Here is a 14,597-nt window from a genome sequence, read left to right as displayed (position 1 = left end):
CAAATAAAGGCACAAAGTAGAGACCCTTCCAAATAGTTATGAATTTCACCTCTAGAATAAAGCTTCTGGGTTCACTTGGGCTAAGAAGGTAAATGCCAATAGTCTTTTATTCCCTTCCTTTAGGACTTGCTACCAGAACTCCTGAGGCAACAACAGGCTTTTATAGGAATGAAATACCAGCTGTGAGACAGAGGAATCAAATACATCACTTGCCAGGTGAAAGTGAAAATCTCTTTGAACGAAAAAGGTTTTCATGTCTCTACAATTTTCTGGACTTCACAATTTGTCTCAAAAGCTTTATTCTTATTTGTGCTGAAAATACAGGTCCCGCATCGTGAATGAAGACAAATTTCCCTGAATCAATTAAAACCACAGACACTGACTTCATAAGACATAAAACGGGAATTCCTAAGACATCTGTGATTTTGAAGTGTCCTATATAATTTTGATAGTGATATCTTTCTACTTTAAACCTGTATACTTTTATCATACCTATACGAAAATATGGGGGGACCAACAGAGAACTTAGGGAAACTTAAGAGCCAAAAAATAGAATGGTTTTGTAAAAATTCTACTAATTCTTCATTCTTCATAATATAGTTATTTATTATCTAAGGTCACAAACTACTATGATGATCATGGAAACTCCACCAAAGAACTACCTCAAAGAGGCAATGTTCTCTCAGAAATAGAGAACAGAAAGGAAGGTCTTATAATCTGTATCATGCATAGCCATTGAATATTTGATGCTGTTCAGAAGGACCAAATCAAAATCAAACACAGGTTGTATAGCTCCCTTAAATTAAGCATTCATTACAAAATGGTTGTGACCAGATTTGCAATTTTAAGAATAATTTACCAATGTTCTAAATTCCAAATAAAGTCAGTGACCAGGGAACTTAAAAATAATTGTAATCCACAGTTTTCCAAACACTAGTTTCTTTTTTTCTTGTGTAATAGAACACCCCTGTGATAGGTCTTTTTCTGAGGAGAAAAGTGATGCTCAGCATATTAAATAAGTAGAGCTAGAATTTCAACTTGGTTACATTTAGTTGTAAAACCTATGCCTTTTCCTGGATTTCATTAATAAAAAGAGAAAAAATATATAGGAATTGCAAAAAACTAATCACAGTTGAAATTAAAGGACAGCCAAGCAGTGACAAAGTTACTAAGTTACGAAGAGAATGTTTTAGCAAAGAATTCAAAAGAATTTAAGTAATATACCTTACATGAAACATTAGAAATATAGTTTACCATTTAAGTTCCAGGAAAAACTGGTTTCAAAAGTCGTTTTTAAGTTTTTATAGTTCATAGAATCACCAAATTATCACATTTTGAATTTATTAAGCCTTGTTTGCTAAAAATTAAAATTAGTGTTGGTATAGTACTTTAAAGCAAAGTGTTTTTCATATGTATTATTTTACTCAGTCCTATAGCAACCATATAAGGTTAGCATTGTTCTCCTTTTACACAGGAGGAGAAATTATGACTAAGGAAAAATTTCATCATTTGCCCATGGTTACCCTGCTAATAAATGGCTTAGTCTGAATCAACGCAAATCTTCAGACTGCAAGGTCCTTTGATCCCAAGTTATTTATCCTACTATTATATATGCTTTTAAAAAAAAAAGTGTGTTGAATAACGTAGTAATCGTTGGAGGTTTATAATTCAAGGTACACAAGAACAGAAATAAAGTTTCATAATCATTTAACTCTTGTTCATACAACACTAATAAAAAGTCATTAATTCATTAACATTATCCAGATAGAAACATAATACTATTTTAATATACCAAGAAAAGTGGAGTCATGACCCTAAACATTTTTTTAAGCTGGGAAAATTCAAATAAAGATCCTTCTTTGCCTAACTTTATCGTCATCACTTCATAACAGGAAGGGTGGGGGAGGTGGTAATATGGAGGTATGTAGACCTTCCAGGGCTCTACCATGGTATGGCAACTCCAAATTGTGTGTGTGTACTATACCTATATACATACTGGGGGCTTTTTTTCTATATTAGTTTCTAACTTAGGGAAGATAGAGACCAATGAAATTCATTACTTTGTTCCAACTAGTCAGTAAATGAATCAACACATAGATAAACTTTACAATCATTTTAATCTAAACTTTTAATTTAGTATTAGATTTATTTATTTTGCAGAAGACATCTAGGCCTACACACATGGTATCTGCTATATCATACATAACATACATATTGTACTCTTACTGGAAAGGGCATAGATTTGGAGTCAGAAATTTGAACTTACCTGCTATTCCTACCATTATAACTTTAGCCAAGTTTCTCAACCTTAATGGTATACTAATTCCAGAACACAGATTCTCAATAATATATAGTAGTGGTTATTATAAAAATAATAATGGACATCCATGGCCTAAACTGAATTTGATCTTCTTGACCATTCTAAATTTCTAATACTAGTTGTAGTTTAGCCATAACAAAGTAAAAATCCTTCAATGGAAATCAAAAGTTCAATCCAGTTGTTTCTAACCAAGAAAGAACTAATCAAAAGCTTTGAATTAGAAGCTTCTAGCCTATCTCTTTATGTTATTTCCCATTAAGGTAGTAAGCCATATTCAGAATGAATCAGGGTTTGTTGTGTTCCTAAAATTTTGATTCAAATGTGGCACCAATGACTTGAGGAGGTTTTTTTATATGTTATTTTTTTAAATAATTTTACTTAAATTCAAGTTAGCATATAGTATAATATTAGTTTCAGGTGTACAATATAGTGATTCAACACTTCCATGCAACACTCCATGCTCATCACAAGTACACTCCTTAATCCCAACACCTGTATTACCTGTTCCCCCACTCATCTCCCTTCTGATAACCATCAGTTTGTTCTCTATTATTCTGATAGTTGTTTGAAGCCAATACAACATCCCTCAGATGATCTAGGCTGTACTTTCCTTTGACTTTGACTTGAATTAAGAGTTAGGAAAAAAGCAAATGAATATACAAATGACTGAAGGATCTGATGCATGGAATATACATGACCCCTATGCAAAATACTGTTGAAATGTTGAAAAGATAGTGGACTCTTAGGAAGTCCTATTGTGCAGAGCATACAAATAAAGTTCTGTTCATATTTAGGGCTTAGCATATGACCTCATTCTGGCATAAGCTATGCTTAGCCACCAGACTACCCTGCCTCATTGCTGTAACTGAAACAGAATTTAGAGGCAGAAAATCTAGAATAGAGATAAATAATCTTGCAAAGGTTTCTGATCTGGTGCTATCATAGGGCTTGGCCACCTGACCTTTAAGCCTGAATTTATTAAATACTAATATGTTTCTTGCTATCAGCCAATCATTTCATTCATTTGCATCATCTTTGATCTCTTATACCATCTTACCTAATATTCTCTAGGTAAGTCAGAAGGTGATATTTGTGATTAGGTAAGTGATTAACCCTACCTGTGGGGATGCTTTCCTGTCAATTTTTCTGACTCAGTTTTATTGAGATATAATTTACATAGGATAAAATACACCTTTTTAGTGTATAATTATAAATTTCGTGGGTTTTTTAAAGAAACATATGCATTACATGTTAAAGTAACAAGGATTTCCTGACAATTTTCTCAGAATCTAACAGAACTAAAATCACAAGAAATCAAACTGTTTTAAGTCTAACATTTTATGCAGCAATATTCCCTGCCCTGCAGTTAGATTACCTATAGCATTATTTTCTGCCTTGTAGTCTATGAGCCAAGACATAGAGTTTTTCAACATGTGAAGGATGAAAGATACTATTCTATATGATAATGCACATGATTAAAGAGATTTGCATGGAAAATAAGCCCATGATGAACTAATGGTATGACACTACTATTGAAAAGATAGTGGACTCTTAGGAAGTCCTATTGTGCAGAGCATACAAATAATAGTGTTATATACAATTGGAGACTTTCTCAGGTATTCAGTGTTTAATCAAAAGCACCAAATTTTAAATAGGACATGTTGCCAAGAAAGGTAATTTTTGTATAGAATACCACAGAGTGACAATATTTTCTTGCGAACTAGTAATGAATATAGCTAACATTAAATGCTATTAGATATCATACAATGCTAAATGCATTACACACATTCCTTTAATTAATTTTGATGAGGTCCCTATGAAGTAGGGACTATTATTACTCCCATTTTATAGAGAAAGAGGCACATACTCTTGAGTGATGTGTACATAGCCCAGTATCACTCATCTGGTAAATGGTTGAGTCATAATCCAGCTCCCTTGTGTTCTGGATCACTGGATTTTACTTCATCAAATACCAGAAAACCTGCCTTAAATAACAGCAAATGTCTTTGTAGAAATTTACAGAGAGGAAAAAAAAAAAAAAAAGGCATCTAACCTCTTCTAACAGGGGCTTTCCTGTCCTTATAACTACCATGTTTCATTCAAAATTAGGAAATGTAAGATCAAAGTTATAATGAATTTTTTTTTACTTAAAGGAATCAAAAAAGTAACTGTCAACACAAATATATAATAATCAATTTTAAAAGCTTATCAAAATATTAGCTATATCTATCTGTAATTGTATCTACACCTAATTTAACAACTGTGGACAATATGGTCTTTCATGTGAAAAATCTGAGGTGCACCTCAGGAAATACTTTTTGTGGAAGAGTCGCTAGTGAAAGTCCCATAAGTTGGTTAATATTCATAAAACCATAAAATGTTATTCTCAAAATGTGATCTGCCAACCTCTTCATATCAGTATCACCTTCTTAAAAATTCTTGCTGATCTACTGAGAGTAACCTGGAGGTGGCCTCTAAGTCTCCATAGACGCTTTAAGATCTGTCATGTGAGAGCAAGAATCATTTACTCTATTGCTCCAGAGATTAGAACTGGGACAAATTATAAATGGTAAAGGAAAACAGTTTGAGCTCACATAGAAGGAAATTTTGTAGTAATATAACAGTAATATAATATTTTTTATACCTTTATAGTTTTCTATCATAACTATTTAAACAGACAGAATATCAAGAATGTTGTAGGAGAAATAGTTCCATTGAATAAGGTATTGGAGTAAAAGACGTCTAAGATTCCTTTGAACCAAGATTCTCTTTTTTGTGCAATGTTCTGAGCCAGAGTGTAGTGAGAAGTTTCTGTTAACCATTTTCTCCCCTTCCGCTAACAATATGTAATCACAGTGGTGTATATACTTTAGCTTAGAGAAGAGTAAAAATGTAGAAATTCAGAGAATGACATTCCCAGGGGCACATTGCAAAGGTTAATATGTATTGTTTCCATTCTATACATTTCCAAGACAAATTGCCATACTTATCTTCCAACCCAAATTCCTCAAATATTCCTGTGTAACAACATATTTCTCTAATACTTAAACATACTTTCTCTGTTTGCTTATCATTTTCAGAGTAACTCCTACCTTGTGATTTTAAGGTGTTTTTTTTTTTCAACATCTATTTAGAAACACTCATTGTACACCTACTCTCTGTCAGTACTTTATTAGGTATTGGGAATACAACCCCCACCTTTGGAGAACTCAGTTTCAGGATATTAATGAGGAGTAAAAAAAAAATAATCAAGTATAATAAAAGGTGTTAAGTGTAATAAAGGAAATGTACACAAGGGGCTATGAAGGTTAAGATAATGGCATCAGATGAAGCCTTGAGTTTGGAACTACATTCAGAAAGGAGGTGATTTTTGAGGAGTCTTGAAGAACAAGTAAGAGTTTACTAGTTATCTGGCACAGGAGCACTGCTCCCTTCCCTCCCCAAAAAAGTATACTAGTTGGACAGGTGAGGAGACTCATTCTGTGCATGAATAATAGACATCTATTATTAACACTGTTACTAAAGTTCCCCAATTAATCCCACCACGAATCATTCCCTTTCCCTCCCTCAGTTATACAACTGAAGATAGGGTTTGTGAGGGGACCTCAGTTTTCAGGCTTTCCACAGAAAACCAAAAAGAGGTAACAAAATGGAGGAGGGGATCCAAAAAACTAGAGCAGATTTGGGAGCCAGAGTTAGTTAGATATTAGAATGTAGGATGTGAATTTTCCATCAAAAAGAATAGTGGGAAGTGGGAGGGCATGTGACATTGTGATCTTTGTTATGTATCTGGGCTTACTGACCAATAGGCAGGAACTCTTTGCCCTCTTTTTGAAAACATCTTTTTAATCCATTTAAAAATAATACTATATAGGGGCGCCTGGGTGGCTCAGTGGGTTAAGCCACTGCCTTCGGCTCAGGTCATGATCTCAGGGTCCTGGGATGGAGTCCCACGTCGGGCTCTCTGCTCAGCAGGGGGCCTGCTTCCCTTCCTCTCTCTCTGCCTGCCTCTCTGCCTACTTGTGATCTCTCTCTGTCAAATAAATAAATAAAATCTTTTTAAAAAAAAAAATAAAAATTAAAAAAAATAAAAATAATACTATATAGATATGTTGAAATGCCTTATTTTTTTTTAATTTTTTATTTTTTATAAACATATATTTTTATCCCCAAGGGTACAGGTCTGTGAATCGCCAGGTTTACACACTTCACAGCACTCGCCAAAGCACATACCCTCCCCAATGTCCATAATCCCACCCCCTTCTCCCAAACCCCCTCCCCTCAGCAACCCTCAGTTTGTTTTGTGAGATTAAGAGTCACTTATGGTTTGTCTCCCTCCCAATCCCATCTTGTTTCATTGATTCTTCTCCTACCCACTTAAGCCCCCATGTTGCATCACCACTTCCTCATATCAGGGAGATCATATGATAGTTGTCTTTCTCCGCTTGACTTATTTCGCTAAGCATGATACGCTCTAGTTCCATCCATTATTTTTTAAAGATTTATTTATTTATATGAAAAAGAGAGAAAGAGAACAAGCAGGGAGAGGGGCTCAGGGAGAGGGAGAAAATCCACAGACTCCCCGCTGAAAATGGAGCCTGTCAGAGGGCTCAATTCCAGGATCCTGAAATCGTGAACTGGGTCAAAACCAAGAGTCTTCCACTTAACAGACTGAGTCACCCAGGGGACCCAAAATACCATATTTAAAAACAAAATAGAAACAAGATAAATTATGATACAAATCCTTTCATTATTATTAGTACCCCTGGGGATAAAAATAGATGTTTATAAAAAAAGTTATTTAAAAAATTAGAGACTATTGTAAATGCTGAACACACCCCAGCTCGTTCAGGTTATCTGAACTGTGAATTTATATAATACATTTGCAACCTCTTATGAAGCATATGACATATATTTAGTTTGCCATATTCTGATATAAATAACTTTCATTTATGCTAATTCTAAACCCAAATTACTAAAATTTGATTTCTTTTTTGTGCCTTAATCTTAATAGAATTATTTTTAATGTCTCTTTATAGCAACACTTGCCTGTTGCTATTATTTTTATTAGAATGATAATACTTAGGTTTCCTTTTTCAAGTAGTTTAGCATGGAATATAGTAGTCAGCAAACCACAGTCCACAGGTCAAATCCAGCTTGCCATCTATCTTGGTATGATTTGTGAAATAAGAATGGGTTTTTAATTTTTAAATGGGGAGAAAATCAAGAGATAATATGTTATGACCCATAAAAATATATTTAAGTTTATAATAAATTTAGGCTTTCTAAAGTTTGTTATAAAATGTATCCCAATTATATTCCAGTGGAAACATTAAAGATAGTATCAAGAATGTCATTTGGGGCACCTGGGTGGCTCAGTGGGTTAAGCCGCTGCCTTCGGCTCAGGTCATGGATCTCAGGGTCCTGGGATTGAGTCCTGCATCGGGCTCTCTGCTCAGCAGGGAACCTGCTTCCTCCTCTCTCTCTCTGCCTGCCTCTCTGCCTACTTGTGATCTCTCTCTGTCAAATAAATAAATAAAATCTTTAAAAAAAAAAAAAGAATGTCATTTGGCAGATAAGATTAAGCTATGAGATTAAGCTACAAATTGATGAAGGGATTTTTTTCAAAGTAATATTACATAGCAAAATTCAGAAATTTGTGAGCCAGGTTTTCTGATTTTAAATTGAATATTCTTTCAAGTCTATCTTCTGCATCTTTATTTTAAAATAACTTTCCTATTTGTAAAGAAAAATCACTGATTAGAGGGTATAAATTAATTGATGATATCAATTAGAGTCTTAAAGTATTGACGAAAAACGTCTAACATGATTTCCCCTTGTGCATTTCTATGATAACATGCATTCCAGTTAAATATTTTGAGATACACAATGTGAAATTTTTATTAAGGAAAGTTTTTAAATAAATTATAGGTGTTTTCTTTGTCTATTCAAACATTGTCTGATAGCTTGATTTATAATATAATTAAATCCATTTTCAAATATTTTTTATTTTCAAGATCTTATGTACTGAATTTAACTTTGTAATATTGAATACTGAAGTCATTTCATCTGCCATTGGCATGGTAAAGTTTCTTTAACTATATCATATACATCTATAATAGAATTTTCTATTTCAAAAATATGTTGAGAGTTTTATCATCAGTTTTTACACTTATCAGTTATTTATGAAATGAGCTCATACATATGTTGCAATATTTCTTTACCTATTAGATTGATCTGAAATAGATTTTTGCTTCTTCCCAAATTAAAAAAATCACATCTCATACCACATGTGAAAAAAAAATATGCAGAGATATACTTAATTATTTACTGTAAGAATAATTGCTTTTCTCATGTTTCTGTTTACATATTAAATATTTACTACTGAATGATGACAAACTAACACCAGACAGTATTTCTGCTTCTATACATGTTCATTAAATATAATGCTCATCAGGATTTAATAATTATACTGTAAAACAACTATTCCCCCACACTCCTCTTTAATTTTATATAATTAACAACTGCCTTTTTCCTTTTTCTGTTGTTTCAGTTAAAGGATCAAGAAAGTTAAGTCTGCCAACAGATCTTAAGGCTGATCTTGGTACGGTACGCCAACAATCATAAGTTTTCTTATATTCATTTGGCTGAACATTTTTACCAACCAGTCCATGAATGAAAAATTTCCTAGATGGCAGTGTTTGATGGCTTTCCAAAAAGGCTTTCTTAAAAATCACCATACAGTTCTGTTGGCAGCATTCAACATTTCATTTGTAACAATCATTTTACAAAATTATGTTTGATAAATCATTATATACCAAGATATATAATGTTTCATTTCTTTTTAGCATGAAAATGTTATTGAACATTGAATAATCATGCATATGGACCCTGTCCTTTGTGACTGTAATCGTGTAAAGGAGCATCATTTTTTCCCAGAATTATTTTCCGTATTCTGCATATTAGTATTATGTAGAATTAGTGCTATTTAACAACAACAAAACAACAAAAGCATGATACATAAAAGAATGGAGCCCTAGCTTTTTTTTTAATTTTAGAAAAGTTACATAAAATTTGATTCACTTTTAGTTTATTTATTGTGGGGGTCACAGGCTTATTCATAATTTAAGCTCTGAAATAAATAATGCTTTATTAAATAGATCTTCATAAATTTTTCCTTTAGAACTTTTATCTGCTTTTTCCAGCATAAGTTCTTTTTTAATTTAATTACCTTTGTTTTCATCTCCTTTATTCTAACTTAAAGCCATAGCATTAAATCCTGCTAATGTCATGCTTAAAACAATAAAAATACAGTAATTAGTCTTTGCATTACTTTTCAGAGTTTATAAAGCTGCTTCACATAGACTATTTTACTTGATTTACTTATAGCAGCTCCTTAAAGTTGCTCTTGGTATTCCCAAACTTTTTTTTTTTCTCTTCAGAGCAGAAACAGGTTATGTTAATAAATGGTAAAGATTTGAAGCTAGGTCATAGAATATGTTACCCAAAGTTTATGCAGCATATTCACATATCTCACCTCATTGTATCTAAATTAAATAACTGTTAAACAACATATAATTTATTACATTTAATATCTAATTACATATAATCTTTTATGAATTTGATTAATTCATGTTTTATAAATGCAAAGCACTAACATATTAGGTAATATTATTATTAATTCAATATTAAATTGTTATACATTGGTATTTTACCATTATAATTGATAATGGATATCAAAGGAAGAATCAACATTATAGTTCTGTTTATTGAAAGTTCTATTTTTGTGTCAGATACTATGCTAAATGTTTGGACATATTGCCCAAGACAAGGTAGTTGATATTGTTCCCACTTTACAAATGAAGAAAGAAAATTCCAATCCACTTCTATATTTATTAAAAATAGCAAAGAAAGCTATTAGTTATAATTCTATTAGTTATAATTCTGATCTGGAGATCAGTTAGCATAGTTGTTATTAATAAACATTAACAATTTCTATAAATGTTAGTCTCTCAGTCTCCAGTTAGTTTCTCAAAGTCTCCCTCCCAACAGCTTCATTCCCACCATTTTCATGCATATTTTGAGCAAAAATAAATTATGAAAATTCAGATATACAGAAAATTGTCAAGTGCTTGTCACTTTACTAAAGGTTTTTTGCACTTAGAAGGATTAACAGTAAAATCTCATTAAATTTCTACTTCTAATTATGTTAATGTACTTTCTTTTAAAAAAATGAAATTCCCAGAAAAAAATCTTAAGGCTTCTAGACAAGGATAAATATCTATATAAATGTAAATTCTGACATATAAAATCTTGGTATAAAATATACCTAGGTTGCTTATAACATGCTTCGGGAGATTATTTTCCAGTAGTATATAATTCATTAGTGAGGAGGAAGATGTTTAAGAAGTTATTGCCAAAGGCCAAATGAGGGCGTAAAGTAGAATAACAACAAAGAAAATGAAGAGAAAAGCAGTCCCCATGGGAGAATTTACAACTGATGGGATTACAGACTGTGGGTGGAACAGGGTTCCTAATGCATAGGAAATAGGAGGAGTCAAGACCGAGTACAAAATGTTAAGAATAGTTCTCATGGAGAATGTCTGGTTTGAGAGGAAAGGAAAATGAGTTTGAGTTTCTACAGAGACATCCACGTTAATCATTCAATGAGAAATTAGAAATTATTGATAACTTTCATTTATATCAAAGTATTAGTAACTGGGTACATGAACTATTCACTGAAGACAAAGGGAAAAATGACAAGGTGTTGGAGAGTTCTAGATACTAATGCAACTTCTTTGTTATAACAATCTTTAAATAAAGAACAGTATAACAATAACAGTAAAATAATAGTAGCAGCAGCAAAAACCTCATACCTAATGCAGTTAGAACTCTTAAGTAGTTAGCATTTTATGAGGTATTTTATACCTAACATTTTTACATTTAGTAGAAAACTATCTTGTTTCTTATTTTTTTTTAAGATTTTATTTATTTATTTGACAGACGGAGATCACAAGTAGGCAGAGTGGCAGACAGAGAGAGAGGAAGCACACTCCCTGCTGAGCAAAGAGCCAGATGCAGGGCTTGATTCCAGGACCCTGGGATCATGACCTGAGCCAAAGGCAGAGGCTTTAACCCACTGAGCCACACAGGCACCCCTTGTTTCTCATTTTTAACAAAAAAATAGACTTTTCTCTTTCCTAACAATATTTTGAATTAAAAACCTAAAAATCAATCTTATAGAATTCAAGACTTGAGTGTACATAATCCAAGGGCTGGCAAATAACATTAAAAATATATTGTTATAGATGCATGATAGAATACTATAAATGAAACACTTTAGAGTATATTTATATTTATATTTACACTATAATACTATAAATGAAACCCATAAGCCCTTAAAAAGTATCTATTACAAGATGAATTCTAGCCAATGAAAAGATGCATGGGGAGGCCATGGTCAAAGAACTGTAATGATTATTTAACTTATTTAAGTGTAAAACTAAAGTCAAGCAACAGTGGCAAATATCATAAACTTAAAATCTGTAATAATATAGAAATCATAATGAAATTTTAAAATTGAGAGATGGAATGTAGAGAGGAGGTTAGAGTTGCCAAAAAGAGAATTCTATAGCTAAATTTGGTGGTTAATTGGTGGTAAAGTGAGAACAAAGACAAGCAGAAGAAGAACTGCACTAATTTCATTTTTCATAAGGGGAAATAATTATTCATAGATAACAATTTAAGAAGAAAAATACACAGTCACCACTAGAAAAAAGGTAAAATACTCCAAAACTTCACCAAAGGAGAATACATATGAAAAAAATCAGGAAGATACAACCCACTATAAAGTGGGAGAGTACAACAGAACCTGGTCATGTTGATTGACTAGAGTCTTCAGATTCTCCACTTTAAAACTCTCAAGACTGCCCTGATTCTAGCTTTCTATGATTTGAAAACACCAAGAATATTTTCACCACAACTACTTTTTACTAGAGCCAATCACTTGTCCTGCTTAGTATACTGAGATCGACCTTAGCCACAATAACCAGAGTTCACATTTATAAGAATGGGAGCCAGTGGGTGAAACCGCATGAACTCCAGGAACACAATGAACACATCGCAGGTATTTGTTGGTCTTTCAAGAATGACCACATTGTCCTTTGCTGAAGTCAGAAAGATGGTGTCGGGAAGCTAACCCTGCTCTTCAGAATTACTTATGTAACCATTTTTCTGAAGTCATCCCCTCTAGAGAACAAATTTGCTGTGAATAGTGAAGCACAATTCATTTCTGTTTATTACTTGAGTATGAAAATGGCAAGTGGATAAGCAAACACATTAAAATGTCCTTGGTTTGGAATGGCATCCCAACAATGTTTTCCTAGCAGTAGGATTATGTGACTTCAAATGCAGAGTGCTCCTGTATACATTGAAGAAGTGGATGAAGATGAACCAGTATACTGTAGCGCAGCAAGATGCATTTTGGTTAGCTGATATCTGTTCACTGGTACTGGGAACTCCGTCTTAGCTTCACCTTCTCTGCCTGTAGGAGCTCTATGACCTAGGTCAACCATGACAGCAATGTGCCTATTGCTGATGCCTCAAACGGTGTTCAGGTTTCATCTGAAAACAGTTGCTGCCACTCCTGAATGCTGAATGAATTATTTGTCTCAGACAATACAGCGTTGTGTAGCTGCCAGCCATGATTGCTACCCAGTGTTCTTTAACTAAGATGACCATGGCTCTAGTCTCCAAACTGGACATTCCAAAACACAGCTTCTAGCACAGGAGGTTAGCTATGGAATACTTCCAGAACATAGACAAGAGAGTCACAACTGAGTACTACATCACAGCATCAGAGATACTGCGCCAGAAGAGATAGCATTACTCAAGTGGAAAAGCAAGATTGCTGAAAACTCTGCCCCACAGGAATTAATGGAGCCATGAAAATTTGGGATTTCAAAATCTTAGAATCTTCAAGCCCTCCAAGCCCTTCAAATAATTTGAAGCTGAGTGCATCTCTTTGACCTAGTATGACAAACAGTACCTGACTTCAGGTCTGTCATTTGCATGATGGTGAGGAAAACCAACCACAAGGAAAGAATGAAAACATGTATCATGCAAATATCATTTCTATGTTGTGTTTAAATATCATTGGCAAATGTTTAATTTTTTTTTTTTTTTGCTGCTTTATCCCATTCTTTACCAAAGCTGCTTTTAAGCAGTTCATTATGGAAAATTGTTTCATTAACTTAAGAGGGGAGATAAGGTGGTATGTAAATTGTCACATAGAAAATTAAGTAAAATAATCAATATGTTCTTTAAAATAGGACTAGGATGAACTGTCTCTCATGTCAATAGATGTAGTATATTAATGTGCTTTTATTTTAAGAAAAAGATTTTTCAGCTTTTATCACATAATAAAATCCAATAAGAGAAAATCTAAAGCAAGGTGACTCAAAGTTTAGTACTAGGATATATTAGAAAACTACTGGCAAAAATAAGACAGGAGTTATTATATTAATATCTAAGTTGAGTTCAAGACAAAATACATTAAATTAGAGTGCTTATATTTACAGTGATGAAATGTACATCCACAATGGTGTTCTATGCAACTAATGAATCATTGAACACTACATCAAAAACTAATGATGTACTATATGCTGGCTAATTGAACATAATAATAAGAATGAATGAAAATAAATGATAAAATTCATAAAATGAAAGTGTAAACATAAAAAAATTAATAAACCAATTAATGTGGATTAATAATTATACTTCAAAAACCATAAGCATAAGAAGAAACAGAAATGCAGTAATAATGAGAGATTTCAACATAATTTAATGATAACTCAACAAAAAATAAGAAAGAATACTGAGGAAAAAAGAGAGTTTACATGGAAGAGTTACTTCATATATATTGAATTTTATATCTTAGAAATATCATTTTCAAGTACCCATTGAAAAATTTACAAAATTTAAACCTATATTAAAGCCACAATAAAACCTTAATATTTATAGACTATTTCAAATTGTATTCCTTAATTACAAATTAATGACATAAGAAAAACAAAATGTAAAAAACAGAAACAAACCCTAAAGACTGAAGGATTTTGAACCCTCACTTGTGTGAGGGCCTGGTTTCTCACTAACTAGATCAGTAGCAAAATTTTTGTTTCAGATCTCTAGTAATATCATAGATCAAGAATTCTGAAAATTATAGACTAAGGATTTAGAAGATAGTGGACTAACTACAAAACTCCTACAGTAGAGAGTA

The 14,597-nt window shown here is 32.7% G+C and overlaps 1 protein-coding gene and 1 pseudogene across 9 annotated transcripts in view; both read left to right on the top strand.

Moving 5' to 3' along the window:
• The window catches only part of STXBP5L (syntaxin binding protein 5 like), a 542,570-nt gene that overhangs the window by 464,467 nt on the left and 63,506 nt on the right, over positions 1-14,597 (top strand). For 6 of the 9 annotated variants that reach the window (XM_032347423.1, XM_032347416.1, XM_032347410.1 and 3 more), the window contains one exon: positions 124-216. The exons of the other annotated variants lie outside the window; for them this stretch is intronic. In XM_032347423.1, coding sequence (XP_032203314.1) covers positions 124-216 — 93 coding nt within the window. The remainder of the gene's footprint in view (positions 1-123; positions 217-14,597) is intronic. 9 annotated transcript variants of the gene reach the window in all.
• Positions 1,915-13,416, top strand: LOC116567648 (annotated as a pseudogene).

This window comes from Mustela erminea, chromosome 1, assembly GCF_009829155.1.
Source record: "Mustela erminea isolate mMusErm1 chromosome 1, mMusErm1.Pri, whole genome shotgun sequence".
Classification (NCBI taxonomy): Eukaryota; Metazoa; Chordata; class Mammalia; order Carnivora; family Mustelidae; genus Mustela; species Mustela erminea.
The sequence above is the reverse complement of the archived record's forward strand: the minus strand, read 5'-3'. Positions and strand labels throughout refer to the sequence as shown.